The sequence below is a fragment of the Urtica dioica genome, chromosome 3 (genome assembly GCF_054948205.1).
Source record: "Urtica dioica subsp. dioica isolate 48M chromosome 3, U.dioica_male_clone48M_v1_H2, whole genome shotgun sequence".
Taxonomy (NCBI): domain Eukaryota; kingdom Viridiplantae; phylum Streptophyta; class Magnoliopsida; order Rosales; family Urticaceae; genus Urtica; species Urtica dioica.
The window spans coordinates 49,923,006-49,941,834 of record NC_142758.1 but is presented as its reverse complement, the minus strand read 5'-3'; the positions used below and the strand labels follow the sequence as shown (position 1 = coordinate 49,941,834).

At 34.7% G+C, this 18,829-nt stretch overlaps 1 protein-coding gene and 1 pseudogene across 3 annotated transcripts; both read right to left on the bottom strand.

Moving 5' to 3' along the window:
* Positions 1-6,024: 6,024 nt before the first annotated feature.
* On the bottom strand, positions 6,025-10,528 carry LOC149403548 (signal peptidase complex subunit 1 pseudogene; annotated as a pseudogene). 2 transcript variants are annotated; one of them, XR_016296212.1, is made up of 2 exons: positions 10,398-10,528; positions 6,025-6,615 (listed from the first exon to the last, which is right to left on the bottom strand). The product of XR_016296212.1 is annotated as a signal peptidase complex subunit 1 pseudogene, transcript variant X2 (transcript). The 2 variants fall into 2 exon arrangements; XR_016296211.1 differs by lacking the exon at positions 10,398-10,528 and adding an exon at positions 9,140-9,333.
* A 1,313-nt stretch (positions 10,529-11,841) lies between these two features.
* LOC149403547 (Zn-dependent exopeptidases superfamily protein) lies at positions 11,842-18,792 on the bottom strand. Its single transcript, XM_089609359.1, has 22 exons — positions 18,631-18,792; positions 18,242-18,506; positions 17,910-17,995; positions 17,696-17,797; positions 17,423-17,529; positions 17,188-17,288; positions 16,662-16,749; positions 16,466-16,554; positions 16,194-16,333; positions 15,928-16,093; positions 15,503-15,638; positions 15,300-15,396; positions 14,974-15,100; positions 14,522-14,581; positions 14,297-14,415; positions 14,060-14,184; positions 13,376-13,600; positions 13,061-13,221; positions 12,812-12,981; positions 12,579-12,661; positions 12,259-12,344; positions 11,842-12,128 (listed from the first exon to the last, which is right to left on the bottom strand). The coding sequence occupies exons 2-22, from the start codon at positions 18,452-18,454 to the stop codon at positions 11,985-11,987; spliced, it is 2,625 nt and encodes an 874-aa protein (XP_089465485.1). The 5' UTR covers positions 18,455-18,506; positions 18,631-18,792; the 3' UTR covers positions 11,842-11,984.
* Positions 18,793-18,829: the final 37 nt, after the last annotated feature.

Below are 18,829 nucleotides of genomic sequence, written 5' to 3'. Positions count from 1 at the left end.
AAGTATACGAGTTGTTTCCTGATCTTCTCTCGTGGGTCTGGACTTTCTTCTTTAGCAGCGAAAAGAGACGTAATTTAGTGTGACCATCTAAAAAAAGATATTGTAATCATAGAGAGCCAGTTTCTGTAGGATCTATGGGGAAGATTGGTTAGGAATTGAATTGGCCGTGAGTTAAGTATCGATCGTTGTTCGTGATTTAATGGATTGGTCTCCATGAATCGTGCCGAGATACGAATTATTCTGAGGTTTTGGAACTTCCAAAGTTCAATGGTAAAACCATATGAAGTTGATTAATCTCTGAGAAATGCTCTTTGTTTGAGAACAAGGTTTCTCTGTTAGTGTTGCTTTAGAAGACTAGGATTGAAATTGTGGCCAGAGATCACTGCGATGAATAATACGTGATTTAAGAGGAGAGTTGGAATTTTTTTTCTTCCCTTAAATCCAATGTTTCTGTTTCCTTTCAATTTTTTTTTTTTTTTGGGTATTATTTCCAAATCGTGAAATTGATAAACGGAAAATCAGAAAGTCGTCTAGTTATCGTTTTTCCACGAAAAGACGAGGAAGCAAACATGACGTTTCGGTTCTTAAACGTGGTCAAATTTTTCAACACGTTGCTCTGTCATAAATAAATAAATAAAAAAACGCAGAAACACTGCAAAACACAAGATTTTGTTTCTCCTACGTGAGAGAGAGAACTCATGAATCCTTCGTCGAGATTCGATGATTTTTCTTTGCAGATTGTCTCCATCCGATTTATTTCGGAACTCTTCAGCGCAAATCAAATTTATTGCAGTGAATATTGATGAACCCCTATTACTTTTTCAAACAATCTTTTTCAATTTTATTCAAGAAGATAAAAAAAAAATGTCTGTAATTTTGTTCATTCCGGTCTACAACGTGCATACATAGAGAAAATTTTGTATTTCCTAGGCCTGCAAAGTAACAAATAATTGTAACACACATAAGAAATGGGCTTCTGTCATTTTTCTTATAACAAATAATTGTAAATATATACATTTCAAACATTTTTTTTTTTCTAATTTTTTCATTTTTCTCTCTAACTCTCTCGGTTCTCAATCTTCACTCCTCCGACCGACGATCGCACCAAACAACTGCCAAATCATTTTTTTCATTTTGAACTTTATCATTTGAAGAAATACTGAATTTAATCATAATTCATCGGAACATATGAAATTATTCACCAATTTCATAATATTTTATAACTTTCCACCAAAATATTATTTTGACCCAAAATACTACCATTTATGTTAACAATGTTGATATTTATTTTTACCCTTCACTATTAGATGTTGTTGACATACATGTCAACATTGTTGACATAAATGGTGACATTTTGGGTCAAATTAGTCTTTTGATGAAAATAAAAAAATGTTATGAAATTTTTGACAAATGAGACCATTTCTCTAGAATTAAATTCCCTATTATGACATCACAAAAATGATTGCGGGAGAAAACAATATAAAAAACGCAGATTTAGTTACAGTGATTCTTAATCAATATGAGAGCTAATTTCCAGATCACTAAGAAGACTCTTCGGGTGACACTTTAATTCATCTATATATAATAGCATATATATAGCCATAAAAATAGATTTTTATCATGATCTTATGTCCAAGTATCTTTGAATTAAGTGGTGTCCCAGAACATTGGGTCATTTAAGCCACTCCTAATCCACTATACGAAATACTCAGAACCTACAACTTGAATGTACATGTTATTAGGTATCATAACATGCGGTCCCAACTCTATAATCCACTGGTCATTATTATTATTATTATTATTATTACAAGGAAATTATGAGTATCAATAAGGCAATAGCATGTGATTTTTTCAGCTGGGGCTTGTACGTGATCTCTCAAGAGTCTGTGTTGATTTGGTTTGGCCTTGAGACCACGAATCATTACTCTCTCTCTTTTTTTTGTCCTATTTTTATCATGTTGTGTATTACTCTATTGATATATTTTTTTAAGTTGTTTCAGATTTTGGGGTTTGGAGATAAAATAAAGTTGTCAACTTTTCGTGTCGCTATACATAACGTATAAATCTTTGGCTATATTCGATACATTTCATTTCATTTCTTTTTAAAATTTATTTTACATCATATCCCGTGTTTTATTGGATGAATTTATTTTTGTTTGCGTCAATCTATACGGAACTGCTACATAATCTAAACATTCCTATATTATCATTAATATCATATATATGCAACACATCGAGTGCGAATTTCTGTAGGAAAAAATAAATTCAATGTTTCACAATTCGCTTATTTGGGGTGGAGATTCAGAGAAAAAATCAAATGGAAAAACGCTAGTCTTCTTAAACAAGTTTAAGAGGTTGTAGAGAAAGAAACTCACATTTTTGGCCTAGCTAGAGTGTCGCAATTACAAGTATGTGCTGACCTGGACTCAATTGCGACACTCTAGCTAGGCCATTAATTTGAATATCTAGTTGGTAGTTGATCAAGCCTTGAATTTATGATCTTTTTGCTTTTGAGCTGGACCAGGTTGGTCACATATATATAGCTTTAATTATACTTGATATATCTGTAACTTTAAAACAAATTAAGAATGATTTGATATAACAATTGCAAAATAAGTTGCTGGAAAATGTTGTTGACAAGATTTACCCTCATCAATTAATATTGTGAGCTACAATTAATATATATATCAATTTTGGAAATATACTCTCATACATATGTTGCACCAAGTTTTCGTGCCCACTCACCATTCTAGATTTTGAAGAATATACATAAGCCTTATATTATATTGTCTCCACCTCTGCATGGAAGCAAGTAATATGTTGTAATGAGTTGTTTTATATGTGTACTGTAGCGGAAATTTACGCAAGAAACAGACAAATTTCCAGACGTGATCAGAAACGACAACAAACTTGTTCCAGATAAAACGACAACTAACTATAAAAACGACATCTCTTGTAAAACGACAGGTTTAATAAACCAGTGGATACATGTTGTAGAGAAACGACAACTTTTTAAAAATATACTCTCTCTCTCTCTCTCTCTCTCTCTCTCTCTTAATGCTACGGATGAATATACTAATTTACATAATTTTATTGCAGGAGTTCATCATTCATAAAAAAATGGAATTGAACACTATCAAAAATGCATTTGATCGGGAAATTAAAGCAAAAGCTATTATCTTCAAGATCTCATGAAGTAATTGACGAAGTTGGCCATGAAATACAACAGGCACTAGGAAAAAATTATGGCACCAGTGACACAATCTCGCCCGTATATCAGAAATCGATTCTTATGGAACTAAACGTAAGCCTAAGCAAATACAGAAGAAGCATTCTTTGTAAGTATCGATGTCCAAAATTAAAAAAAGGGAATACTCATTTGATGATAATGTGAATAATTAATCTCTCTCTTCTTTTAAGCCTTGTTTTATCTAGTCATTCTTTTTTTTTTCTTTTCCTTAATTGGTGTCAAAAGTTTGTTTCATTAAAATCAAACGGCTTCAACTACAATGGGGGAAGATCCCTGGTGGGGAAGCATCCAAAATAAGATAAAGTTTTTGCCCAATAACATAAAATTGTGGGCTCTAAGATTACAATTCCTACTCAGCCAAGGCAGTTTTAACTCAATAAAAACAGAAGTCAGGGAACACAGACTATCAAACAGACCCAACAAATGCGATTCAGGACAAGTCTTCTGGTTTTCCAGAGCCTTGCACAAGACAATCACGTTCCTTGAGGCATAGAAATACATCGCCATTCCAATCCAAGTATATTATATCTGCTTTGGCATTAGGACTGTATGTTCATGATCTAAACAACGCAAAAACCATGATAATGCTGCTAACAACGAAAAAAAAAAAAACCCTATCTTTTACAGACTAATCATCATAATGTTCCAACCCCATGAATTCATTCAAATTGGGGAACAAAGTTGAAGAAGAAGAAGATGGAGAATCCTCTTTGGAATCGGTATTTGGTTGATGACCCAAAAGCTTTTCGTCGACCAAGTCCTTGACAGACTTCACAGAAATGGATGAAAGTTGAGAGCCCAATCAGAAACAAACCCTCTGACCAAAACCCACTTTTCCTCTTCTTCCATAACTTTCCACTTAGTGCTGACCTCGTTGGTCTCCATAGAAAGGTAAAGACAGAGCTCTCCGAAGAGGATGTCCCGGCTCTTCTCCACGGCCTCGCGGCTCTGCGCCAAAACGGCTCTCCTCTAAGCCACTTCTCTGCTCAGCTTCACCGCCACCGACTCTGCGGCGCGGGATTCCGATGAGCATCTGATTCGGTCTTTTGCTCTACTTCCGACGAGCGTCGTCGGGATTCGGGTCTTGAAGATGGGTTTCGGAGAGAGATTGATTCTCAGTCTCAGAGACATTTCTCCTTTTTTGGTTTTGCTTTCTTATCGATCTTATATTCCTTTCCTTTTGTTCCCCCATTTGAGACAAACGACATGTCGTGGATCTTTGTTTACCAAAAACGACATGTCGTTCCCCGTTTAAGAAACGACATGTCGTTGTCCATTTAAAAACGACATGCGTTCCCAGTTTTAAAAAACGACATGTCGTTTATCATGTTAGATAAATTAACGTCATTGTTTGCATAAAACGACATGTCGTTCTACGTTTAAAAAAACGACATGTTGTTTCTAATTTGAGGAAAAAACGACATGTCGTTTTCAATTCGAGGATAACGACATTGAAAATACAGAAAAACGACATATCGTTATCCTCAAATTTGAGTATACAGAAACGACATGAATATTTCTACCCAGTTTTAAAAAAGCCATGTCGTTTTTTCTGTATTTAAATGAATAAAATACTTAAAACGACATGCAGATAGTAGAAATATTCTTTATTGAATAATAACCTGTCACTCAGATTTTTACTCTCTTCCCATTGCCCTAATTTGTTGTTTTGAATCTGTAATTATTTGTTACTTTGCAGGCCTAGGAAATACAAAATTTTCTCTATGTATGCACGTTGTAGACCGGAATGAACAAAATTACAGACATTTTTTTTTTATCTTCTTGAATAAAATTGAAAAAGATTGTTTGAAAAAGTAATAGGGGTTCATCAATATTCACTGCAATAAATTTGATTTGCGCTGAAGAGTTCCGAAATAAATCGGATGGAGACAATCTGCAAAGAAAAATCATCGAATCTCGACGAAGGATTCATGAGTTCTCTCTCTCACGTAGGAGAAACAAAATCTTGTGTTTTGCAGTGTTTCTGCGTTTTTTTATTTATTTATTTATGACAGAGCAACGTGTTGAAAAATTTGACCACGTTTAAGAACCGAAACGTCATGTTTGCTTCCTCGTCTTTTCGTGGAAAAACGATAACTAGACGACTTTCTGATTTTCCGTTTATCAATTTCACGATTTGGAAATAATACCCAAAAAAAAAAAAAATTGAAAGGAAACAGAAACATTGGATTTAAGGGAAGAAAAAAAATTCCAACTCTCCTCTTAAATCACGTATTATTCATCGCAGTGATCTCTGGCCACAATTTCAATCCTAGTCTTCTAAAGCAACACTAACAGAGAAACCTTGTTCTCAAACAAAGAGCATTTCTCAGAGATTAATCAACTTCATATGGTTTTACCATTGGACTTTGGAAGTTCCAAAACCTCAGAATAATTCGTATCTCGGCACGATTCATGGAGACCAATCCATTAAATCACAAACAACGATCAATACTTAACTCACGGCTAATTCAATTCCTAACCAATCTTCCCCATAGATCCTAGAGAAACTGGCTCTTTTTTTAGATGGTCACACTAAATGACGTCTCTTTTCGCTGCTAAAGAAGAAAGTCCACACCCACGAGAGAAGATCAGGAAACGAATCCTATACTTTCGCAAACAAATCCGATTCAATCGTTGTGAAGGAAGAAAGTTCAGACCTTAAAGAGAAGACACGGCATCATTTAACTTTGCAAACCTACCGAAAGTTTTTTTCCATGTCTACAAGTATCAAAAATCTCAAAAAAAAAAAAAAACAATTACACAGGCTGGCCTTAAAAAATGAAACTCCTAGACAGGAAGCTACAGAAGAAGGTTCAGAGTCAATACTACCGCGTTTATTAGTATCTCAAAATTCAGACCCGTGAGAGAAAGATCACGAAACAAATCACATAATTTCGCAAACCAACCAAAGCAAGCCCAAAAAAAAAAAAAGATTACTGATATTATTCCATGTCTAAAAGTATCCAAAAAAAAAAAATCTCAACACAGTTACAAACGAAGCTAAGAATCCACGGCTATAAAATCATCATAACGAGTCTCGTTGAAGACTCTGGAGCGGAAAACTGACCTAATCATTTCTTGTTGTTGGACTTTTTTTTGGAGGAAGGAGCTTGCTGAGGTGGCGGGTCGGGCTTGGGGTGCTTGTCGGCCTCGGAGGGGTCGAGCCACTTGAGAGGGTGGCGATTGTAGAACGGCCAGTTGGGGACGGTGACGAGAGTGGTGAGACCGACTCCGGCGGCGTAAGTGAGAATCATCGTCTGAAAAGAGCCCATCACGTAACCCGTCCCAAAACCCGCCACAGCAAACACCAGAAGCATTATCTGCATCAACTGCTCCGCTAGCCTCTGACCCTGCCAATCCATCTACCCAAAAAAAAAAAAAAAAATTATCGTTGAGCCAATTAAACCCGATATGTTATCTTTGTTGGATATGGGTGTATTGAATTTTAGCAAGTATGTTTCGGGGGGTTAGTTGATCGGTGAATTTATGTACCCTGTCATTGGGGGTTTTATTATTATTATATTTTTTTTTTCGATTTCCATGTAAATCTGTGTGACCTTATGGTAGCCAATCCATCTACAATTATATAAGAGATGATAAAAAATAAAATAAAATAAAAGTAAAAAATATTATTGAGCCAACCGAAACCGATATGTTATCTTTGTTGGATATGGGTGAACTGAATTTTTTTAGTAAGTATGTTTCGAGGGTTAGTTGATCTGTGAATTTATGTACCCTGTCAGTGGGGGTTTTATTTTTATTATTTTTTTTTTCGATTTCCATGTAAATCTGTGTGAGCTTATGGGAGCCAATCCATCTACATTTATAAAAGAAAAAAAAAATTTATTGAGGCAACCGAAACCATTATGTTATCTTATTGGATATCGGTGTACTGAATATGTTTCGAGGATTAGTTGATCGGTGAAATTATGTACCCTGTCAGTGGAGGGGTTTTTTTTTTTTTTTGGTTGGGTCGATCGTTTTTTTTCATGTAAATCTGTGTGAGCTTATGGTAGCCAATCCATCTACAATTATAAAAGAGAACCAAAAAAAAAGTAAAAAAATTATTGAGCCAACCGAAACCGATATGTTATCTTGTTAGACTAGATAGTAACACGTGCTACGCACGTGGTTAATAAAGATTTACTTAAAAAAATATAATTTAAAATTAATCAAAATTACTTAACTAACACACTTTAAATACTTTGAAGTGATAATAAAAAATATAAAGAAAGTCTCATATTCATAAATAAATAAACAAAGCAAATGTTTCTCATAGTTTTTCAATCAACACACGAAATCACAAAATGCTACGATAAAGTATGGATGAAAAAAAAGTAAAACAAAGATTACACACCAATTATTTGTATAATTTTACTTATCATTCGTGTTGTGGAGGGGTAACCATGTAGATTTAGTATATACAACTGCATTTCGAATTATTTTTGTCGTTACAATAAATTAGACAATATTAATTTACTCACAATATACGAAGTAAATGAAATGAATAAAAATTGAGGGTGGTGAAAATACTGTGATGTGAAGATGAGAGAAATCTCAGTACTTTTTTTTTTTTTTTGAGGAACGTGGGCGGTGCCACGGAGATATCATAAAAGCCCTCACGTATGGCGGAGGAAAACCGTGGTTACAAGAGACAAGGAACAAACAAACAACCACGAAACCAACACAGCAAACCAAGAACGAAAAAAGACTATCCCGACATGTGGGATTGAATCTCTCTGTCATCGGCTCTAATAGCCTCTTCCGAGCACGGAGGGACAAGCCCCATCCATGTCGAATTCAAACCATGAGTAACAGCAAAACGGGCTAAATTGTGTGCCGCGATATTACAAAGACGAGGAATATGCATAATTTTAAACTCAATCAAATTGTTTAGTGCATAACACGTGATAATTTTGTAATCATGCAATAAAGGCCATAACAAACTTTGTCTTTCCCTTCTTTTTTGTGTTCTTTCATCTCATGCAGAATCACATTCAACTTCCTTGTGGTTGGAAAACGCACTCAGACACAAATATCTATCTATATATATGTATACATATAATCTAGGTAATATGCTTAGCGGTTTCATTGGATTCAATGTTCCATATTCTTCTTTTGTTGGGACATTTTAAACTTTTTTTTTTCTTTATTAGGATAGGCTAATTTAGTGTTTTGGTCCAGAAGGAGATCTTGTGATTGTACCGCTAGCTCAGACCGGCAAAGGAATCGCAGAGTGTGAATTTCTCAACTGGTTTGTCAATTCCTAGATAGTTTGTTTCATTGCTATGAATTAATATCATTTGTTTTACTGAAAATATTGACTAAAGGTTTTACATTTAGCAGATTCGAGAGGTCTCTCATACAATGTTCATAGATAGGATAGGCTAATTTAGTGTTTTTAAATACTTTGATGTGCACAGAGAAGTAAATATATTAATCTGAAAGGTTCTAAATGAAAGAATGAAGCCTCGAAGAGAATAATCTGTGTTTGTCTATCTTCTGTTTTTTAGATCTTACTCTCGCAGAGAAATAAATAAAGAAAGAGATTCGTAACTGAGTGATTCTACGGATTAAAATGACAGAATTACTTGTGAGAACACACTGCGATGAAGTTGAAACAGAAACAATATGGTATTTTTATTGATAATTGAATAGAATATTACACCCAAAACGGCTTACAATCAGATTGGTAGGCCAATCTCTCCCTATATCAAATCTGGAAACCCTATTTCACATTAAATTCGAGTAAAACCTATATCGAATCTGAAACCCTAATTTTGAAATCAAATTCGAGCAAAACCTATATCAAATCTGAGAACCCTAATTTATAAACCAATTCGTACCAGAATCCACAAAAGAGACGAAGAAGTAGAGAGAACGTACCGTGGAGAGGAGCGGAGACGCTGAACTCCGGCGATGACGCGCGCGACAGCAATGGCAAGTTATTCGCTGGCAGCGAGGAGCACCGAAGAAGAAGAATATAGAAGAAGAGACGAGAAAGAAACAGAGAGTCGAGAGAAAAAGGTGAAGCGACGAAACCGTACGTTACAAAGTAAAAGAAAAATAAAACGTGTTGTACTGTAAACAGTAATTTCGGAATTAGGTACTTATAAAAAAGAGAGCTTGAAGAAATGGCCGAAGAGAGAAATTAGTAAAACTGGAGAGTGAGTGAGAGAAGAGGGAAATGAATAGGCACCAAAGAAAATGCAAAGAAAAGTATTAATCGGTTTTATCAATGAAAAGATGGCTCATATATATCAGCTGGACGAAAAGGTGACTCGGATGTCGGCTTGGGCGAAAAGGTGGCTCAAATCTCGGCTTGTGAACAGTACCAAAATATTCGCTCTTATTATTATTAGAAGGATATCGGTGACCTGAATTTTATTAAGTATATTTCGAGGATTAGTTGATCGGTAAATTTATGTACCCTGCCAATGGGTCGTTTTTTTTCCATGTAAATCTGTGTGAGCTTATGATTTCTTTCGTTATTCAACCAAATGACCAACGAAACCAAACCCTGCCAAGCCAATCCGTCTACAAAATTATAAAAGAGAAAAAAAAAAAAAAAAAAAAAATTATCGACCCAACCGAAACCGATATGTTATCTTGTTGGATATCGGTGACCTGAATTTTAGTTAGTTGATCAGACTAGGGCATCGAGGCCGATAGTGAATTTTATGTACCCTATCAGTGTATGTTTTGTTTTTCGGTCAAATCATTTTCCCATGTAAATCTGGTGAGCTTATGGTTTCTGTCTTTATTTTCGGGGACTGTTGTTCGGGTTGAGGGATCGGATTAGTAAAGACTTTTTTTTCTATTTTCATTTACTTTTATTCAGTTTCAACTAAGAAAAACGCAACCCTAAACTTGTAAGTCAAAACCCAGGACAAAATCCCTCAAAAATCCAAATACACAGAACAAAAACAATCATCTAAGCCCTAAAATCAGGGACCCTGGACCTGGTATATATCTTGATTAGACTTCTCCAAAAATGGAATTTGAATTTTAGACGATTTCAAATGACATAAACGAAAAACAAAATCAATTGTATGTTTTCGCAATGAAATAGGGAATTCAAGCAATACTAATCAACAAAATAAAATATTAAAAAAAAAACTGAAACTAAGAGTTTGAAGATCACCTCTGGTGGTCGTGACGATGAGACGATGCGATACGGTGAGAGAAGGCGATCGGCGAGCAATTGGGTTTTCTTTTCTAATCGCACAGATATCACTTACAAGGTTTTTATATTTAAGAATTATATTTTTTTTTCTTTTTCTATTTAATTATATTCAGAGTTAGTAAATATAAATTAATGTTTGAAACGTCGTTTTCGTTGTCGTTTCGAGCATCTTGAATATCGACAAGTCGATTGAACGGAAAAAATCTGAAAAAGAGTAATCATTTACCGTTTTAAAATGTCGTTTTCCATAAAAAAAAAAACTAATAAATAAATAAATCAATCAAAATCAAAATCAACAAGTCGATAAAAAAACCGAAGGAAAAACATGTGACAAAATATATTTAAAATATATACATATAATTTATACATTATATATAATACATATATATATATATATATTTCAATTTTTAAACATATATAAAAAATACATTGTGTATATAATTTTTTTTTATTATAGAAAATGGTATATATAATATTTTGATAAATAGACTTAATTGTGGGTTTAATTTTTTTTATTGATTTTTGTTGCAAATTGGGGTTATATTCTCAAGTCTTTTTTTGTGATAATTTTTGTCTTTGTATATTATAATATTACAGTATAAATTTTAATGTTTATTAAAATATTAAATTATATATATTAATGTTTTTTTATTCATGTATAGTACCGAAACTATTCAAAACGGACTATTCTTTTTATATTTAACCGGAATTTCAATACTGTTCAGATCAGAATGAAATGGATGGAATAATTTTTGTCTAAATTTACTCTAGGGTTATAACGTTCCACGCCTTATAATCTTTGTCTCGTCCATTTCTACATTTTACAATCCAATTAATTGATAAGGTCGTTAACTCAATGGTTAAATACTAATACCGATTAAATAACGATAATGTTATTTTATTTAGATACCAAAAGATATTCAATAGTTATTTGGAATACTGTTACTAATGTACCGATGATAAAATTAATAAAATATTGAGTACCGACGTCGGTTACCGACAAATATTCTATAAAATAATAATATTATAAAAAAGAATATTACATATATCAGGATATTACAAAAACATAATTTTAACTATAATATGAAAAATGTTAGTTCTAAACTGTCGTAATCCATAAATTGTAAAAAAAAAGTAGTTAATAGACTGACATGTATGCAAGTTGGCTATTTACAAAGTATTTACCAAAGGTTGGCTAATTTACAATTCTTATAATTTATGTGGTTTACGTAACCAATTTTTTGTTGTTATAATGGCGTGGTAATCCATAATCCAAAAGTACGACACTCGTGAGTGATCATGCTAAAATGTGCGATATTTGAACAAAAAATAATTAAACTAAGGCAGATGTTTAAATTAGTAAAAAAAAAAAAAAATAGGAGTGACCTTACCAACTGGAACTGGGGCAACAAATTAAAGCACTGAATCTGAACCTTTATTAAAATGATTATAAATCTTATTACAAAATTGATTTTTTTTTTCTTTCAAAACTTTATGGGGATCAAGATCAAGCTAACTTTTCTTTGCCTAACCATTCTTTAGGTACTAGAATACATAGGTAGACATAAAACTGGAATAAGAAACAACATCAACCCAATTGGGAAAAAGGCCTTTGAGTCTCTTTGTTGAACTAACTAAGTGTTGTTCCAATACAGCAACTTCAACTCTCAACTCTTCATCACCATTGGCCTGAAAAACAAAAATAGTATCAACCAACACAAATTTATGATTCGTCTTTTCGCGTTTTATAAAAATAAAAATAAAAATTGGAAAAAAAAAATTATATTAACGAGAATAAATAAGGGATACAAATAATTACCTCCAACCAGAAGGTCCAATTCTTGTGACTGGATCCGCTGAGACGGAGTATGTACGACGGTGGACCTCCATTGGCTATTTCGGGAGCTGTAGCCCAATTTTTCGAGGGTTATTTTTTTTTTTTTTTTTTTTTTATTTATGGAAACTGGTACTTTTATTGAATCAAAGTTCAAACAAACCAGGTTATCCTTCAGGACAGCCTCTATAGTTTCTCAGGAAGGTTAATAGCTCAAGGAAAAAGCAAAAAAAAGAGGGACTTTATTTTCTATTTTTTACGACATTATTTTTTATATCAAGTTTCCATGGAAATCATTTTCTTACCTGGAAGCACGTTTTCGGCGAATGACCAACCCGATAATGGTCCGGTGATGTTTAGTACTGTCACCCAAACCTCCTTTAGGGACCTGGAAAGAAAGTGAGACCTTGCAATCAAATGATCTGATAGAAGAGATTTCTTTATAGAACTTATTTAAAACAAATACCATGAGTTATAACATTATCAGTTACACGGACAAAAATGGACCAAATGGATTTAATGGTTTCGTGAAACTCACCCCATTGAAAATTCCAAGTGCACTCGTCTTCGAGTTTCCTCGGGAAGAAGGGATATATGTGGCTCGTACGTAGATAGACTGGGAAAGTCTTTGTACTCATTTACAATCTCGTCGCTTTTTACGGGAAACTTCAAGCTCCTTGAAAATAGAAAAGAAACGGGATATAGAGCCTGCCAAAAAAAAAAAAAGTTCACACACCATTAACTGAATTATTTATTCCTCGAACACATTTGATTTACCGTCCCATACCATGAATGTCTCTCTGTGAGACAAGTTTGCGATTTCAAAAGAAAACTCTGGACCTATTTGCAACTCATTTGCCACTTCAGGCGCGTTTTTGAAGATAAAAAGTAAGGAATTGGAATCCACCACCGCAAGATCATAACTTGATTCCACCACTTGATTTGCTTCTTCAATCATGAAAGAAAAATAACAAGGAAAATTTATTTATTTATTTATGATGTTGGATGGATGGTTTACTTTACCAGACAAATATATCTAGAAAATAATAACGTCGAATTTTTGTCGTACCCATATAAATATTCTTTTCCCAGCATTTAGTACCTGAAGTGAAAATCGTATGTTGCAAAACTACCCTCTTGGGCGCGGCATCGGTGTAGGGAAAGAACTGAGACGATAGAGCCAAGGACACAATGCTGAGATGAAGCAAGAATTTGATAATAGATCGCCTACTTAACCAGTGACCGCAGACCGGTAAAAGAGGTCCCACACACAAACCCGTCACGATTCCGATCACCGCTGCAACTACAACGTCGGGAATGTAATAACCTATGAATCACAAAAGAGGTTCACGAGTTTCAGGGTCTACGAAATCTATAAATACATCCACTAAGTAGATACAGAGAAAATTGACACGGCCCGAGCTTCACTGGTGAATCCCTGTCCGTTGTTGCACTAGAAAATTACGTTAAGGTTACTCCTAAAAAGCAATAAAGTAAAGCAAATAAAAAAAAAATTACTGGTGACCGAAATAATTCTTTCACAGCCTCCACAGGTGGTAACTGTTACAAGCTTAGTAATTAGGAAAATAACCCTCCTAAATAATAATACTGAAGTCACGATAATATAGCCGCGTAAAAAATCTATCAATCGATAAGCACAACAAACATATTCATAGATTGAGTTTGGCTACAATGGACACATGACGAATCGACTAACCAAATTATTTATAAAAAAAAAAAAAAAAAAGTATTTCTCTAAGAAAAAGCTAGAGTTGAGAAGACTAACCAAATGGGGGTGGTACAGAGCCCATCATGCCCATCTTCTCGACCACAAATTGGACAAGAAACCCACCAAAATATACAGAGTAACCGAGGAATGGAATTTGTGGTATCACATAGAACATCGTTGACCTTAGATGAATATATATATAAATCCGACCGATATGCCGATTGTGAGTAATTTATCTTCCACAGAATTATATTAAAGGGCTAGGATAAGAGAGTTAGCTTCAGAATCCAATACCTTAGGGATTCGTGACCACAAGATTTGACCGCAAAGCTGTATGAGATCCAAGCAAGAAACATAGAAGCAGATAACATAAATGATAAGAAGCCTCCATTCAGCCCAGCAACAAGATAAGCCTGCTTTCATAGAAAATATTAAGCTTCTTTGTTTTTTGGAAAATAAAAAACAATCGAGAGAACTAAGTTCCTAAAATATCCCAAATGAAATTATAGTACGGCATACCAGAGTCAATGCAGCATAAAATCCAAAAGTTCCCCAAAATCTCGCCTCGACAGAGAGCGCCTGCAAAATTTGTGCTCAATGAACGTTCATTTTTTTCTATAGTTCAGCACGCTGTAATCGAAACTGTGATATTTTTCCTGATAAAAGAGACCCTTAAAATAAACGAATCATTTCCTCCTTTATCTATCACAAGTACATCTTTGGTTTTACTGACAAAGACAAATTACAGCCCATCCCCAGAAACCAATTTAGGATGACACAACTAGCTAGTTGCATCTAAGAGTTTAAACTTTAGGCAGTTTATCTAACTTACTATTTTCATTCTTGGGTCTTGTATTAAAAACCATAAGTTGCTTTACAAAAAACGATAGCCATACAGCTAAGGCGAATGTAAAAAAAAATAAACTTGATCCCGGCCTGTAACACTCCGAAGCTTTAAACCATATTTTTACCTCCTTCGACCCTCTTTGATCTGAATCTTGCTTGAGAGTGAAGCAACTTGAAAAACTCCTTGGAATTGTCAGACCAATAAGTGCACCAGGGACGAACATCATAAAGGCCAGATAAGGATGGGCAAACCTGTTAATAATAGGTTGAATTCAAGTTATTTATTTATGATATTTCTGCTGATTGACAGCAGCATTTTAATAAATATCTAAAAACTTAAAATAATTAAAATCTAGATCTCTACCTTATCCAATTTTCTAATGATGATAACTTGTAAAATACGAACTCAATCAACCATTAAATACATAATGCATAAAGAATTAAGCCTCACCAGTTCATTGCATGACTTGTAAAAACCAATCTTAGGATGGAAAATATAACTGGGAAAATAACTGCAAGCAATACACCAGCTATATGGAGAAACATCCCTGAAAATGACCAATTTCCACCGCATCAAAATTGAACTACCCTATTGGAAGTTACTCTGTATAAATAAGAGAACGATGGAAAACATGAATATACGACAATATCTACCTTTCAGAAAACCGAGTAAATTTGAAAAGCAAGAATTCAGCCCAGACGACCTTAAATGTATGAAGACTGGCATGCTAAAGAAAATGACAACAGGAATGCTATGAAGTACCACAGCTACTTTTCTTGAATAGTATACCTGTGATAAATGCAATGAAGAAAGTAATTTTTTTAATAGGATCCAAGGAGTATAGGATTTATAATAATCAGTAGAGAGTTGGGGTTAAATGTGGAATGGTTAAAAAGTTGTTAGTCTGAGAGAGAGGACCCCTCGAAAGTCTGGAAACTATCTTTGTACTCCGTTTATCATATTTTCTATTTATAAAAATGAATGAGGCTCTTAACATTGTCACTTACGATACTTGGAGTTTGTAACACATCAAATTCACAATAACTGCAGTTTAAAGATCATGAACGAATGAGCCTACCATGAAAAGCATGAAGTAATCAAAGAAAACAGCACGCTCGCTGTTCTCTGAGTCGGTAGCGGCTCCAAATAATGCTCTTTCCTGGGCATTTTTTAGCTTCGACGAAGTGGCAAAGGTTTTTGTGATCCTAAGCAAATTTTCTCCGCGTGCTTGAATGCTTCCCGGTCTGTATAATTCGGAATCAATCAGATGATGATTTGGGATGACATTCCGTAAAAGTTCATACGAAGTTTATTTCTACCAAAATAGCAATTTGTAATTCATACAATAATCTCTCAATAGTATCAGAGGCGGTATGATAAAAGTAACCACCGAGGAGAAAGATAATGTCCAAGCCAGGTATGTTGCCGTAGTCTTTTGAAAACATTCTGTAATCTGTATCTCCAGGAACAACGGGAAAAACATCCTGCATTTCCAGGTATACATTACAATCCAATTCAGGCCTGAAATAATTTTAGTACACCCCATAAAGATCCCAATAAGGAAAGATTATCCCCAAAAATCCACTTAGCTACACTATTTTAAAGGCTTTCCGAACCTGGGCTGCACTATGTGCCATTGGATATTTTGCCGATTGAGCATATACTTCAGAAGGCCATGAACCAGGACCAGATTGACAAACTAAATCTGCAGATGAACATAGTCAGGCTATATAGTTTTTTGGAGCACACGAAGAAAATAACACGCTACCTATCTTTTGCTCTTAGCATGGTTCGTGATAGCAAATATCTTACCTGGGCCTCCAGTCCCTGATGCTTCCACATTGATAAAAGCCCCAATTCTGTCACGCCATTTATGAGTCTTCATGAAGCCATGGCTTCCCTAATAAAAAAAGAATATGGAATCGTTGTTTAAAATCTTGTGGTTTTGGACAGTCCAACAAAATAACAAGAATCATAAAACAAAGTGTGCGAATCTCATCGAGCTCAATATCCAAGGATCGCATTTCAACAATTTGTTTCCTTTAGTATCAAGACTGTTGGAGTCTCTCTCGCTCATTTTTTTCCCTCCAAAATGATCATTTTGTTCACACAAGGTGGATAAACCAAAAAAAAATATATACATATATCACATTCAAACGCGTGAAATTGGAAGTACCCATTAAGAAACTGCGCTTTCCTAAGTTCAACAAGCCCAACATGATAACATAATAGAGAAGATGTTAATGTGATCTTTGCTGACTGACTTCTCTTCTATAAAGGCGTTGACTAAAACACGTTACCGGAACAGAGAAGATGACTTAAAGTCACACGATCTTACCAACATAAAAAGCTCTTCAGCGCCATTAAAAAGAAAAATAATAGGCTGAGGAGGAACCCAACCAGAGTCTACAATGAGTCTCGCCAATTCCAACAGCGATGCTGCAGAGAAAAATACAATAAATAAGTTTTTTTTTTTTAAAAAGAAAAAAAAAAGACAAATATTATCGAAACCAGGATTATCGAAAGCCATTGGTATATCGACTTATATAAAATTCTTTCTTTCTACGACCCACCAACACATGAACCACAATCGGCCGCACCAGGCGAACCGAGCGGGCTATCGAAATGACCGTTCAAAAGCACCGATGTGTCAGAGTCCTGTGAGTCAGACGATGATATTCTGCCATAAAAGTATAAATCAAGTTGGTCTACAGAATCACAAGGTGAAAAGAAAACAATAATGATTTCTTTACTTTTTAAGTACGATTAAAAAATAAATAAAAAAAACCCCAATGCCACAACATGTTTTAGCCAATGCCTTATAGAAGAAGACTCAGTCATCAAACCTCATAATAACATTTATGTGATCTCTATAAGTTAGAGATATGCTATGGCCTAAAAACATCATATTAAATGAGCCGTTGACAATGGTCTCCTCTATATCAACCCTGCAAAAAAAAAAAAAATGTCAAACTCAAATGTACGTATCACTATCACCTAATAAAATCAGAATCATGAAATTATAAAATAAAACCATTGTCACTGTCTTCAAATACCCACCTCATATTTGATCCAGCTCGGTCTTTTATCGACCCCAACTGTCCCTTAATATAACGAACAGCTTCTCTTAAACCAGGTCGTCCTTCCTATCAACGACCGTACTAAATTAGCAAATTTAATAAATCAACTAAACAACACAATCTCAGTGGGGGATATCAATACAATCATCGAATAAATGTTTAGTTCAATCTCTCTGCGCGGTAGCTGAGAGAGTAATTTGAGTCCAATTTCGACCAGAGGATGAAGAATTTGAAAAAGCTCGAGCCAAACAGAAATCTAGTTTCAAGATCGCAACGAAAAATAGAAACGAAAATCGAGATTCGCCGACTCACTTGTCGTCCATCGATCTCTTCGGACAAGACTCGAATGTGCTCGATCGCTCTGGCTTCCGAGAACCGATCGAGAGGAGCTTCGAGCCCTAGCGGAGCGATGAGCTTCATGTTGACCGTGAAATACACGATCGCGGACAAAATTCCGTACATGATCGCCAGAAACGACAGGAATTTGAACGCCGTGACGTCACCGGTACTGAGCCTGGACGCCATTGACGATCGCGCGAAATAGCTTCGACTCGAAACTCGCTTCTCTACGCGATTTCTTTTAAAAGAAATAAATTAACAAAAACAAAATAGAACAAGAGAGAATGAGGTAAGCGTGAATGTGGTTTGTTTGTTAATTGATTTATATAGAAAAATTGAAGGAAAACGAAGGAACAGCGAACCTGAAGAATGTTGAAATTAATAGAAGAAAGTTTTGAAGAGAGATTGTCTGTTTATGAAGTGACTAACTCTGAGAGGGTTAAGAAAAGAGGTACGACCAAAAAAATCAGACCGGACATTTATTTCTGTCTCGTGAACTCTCTGTTGTTTGGTGTTTGCTTTGTTCTCTTTTTATAATCAAAGGAATATAATGAGGGAGAA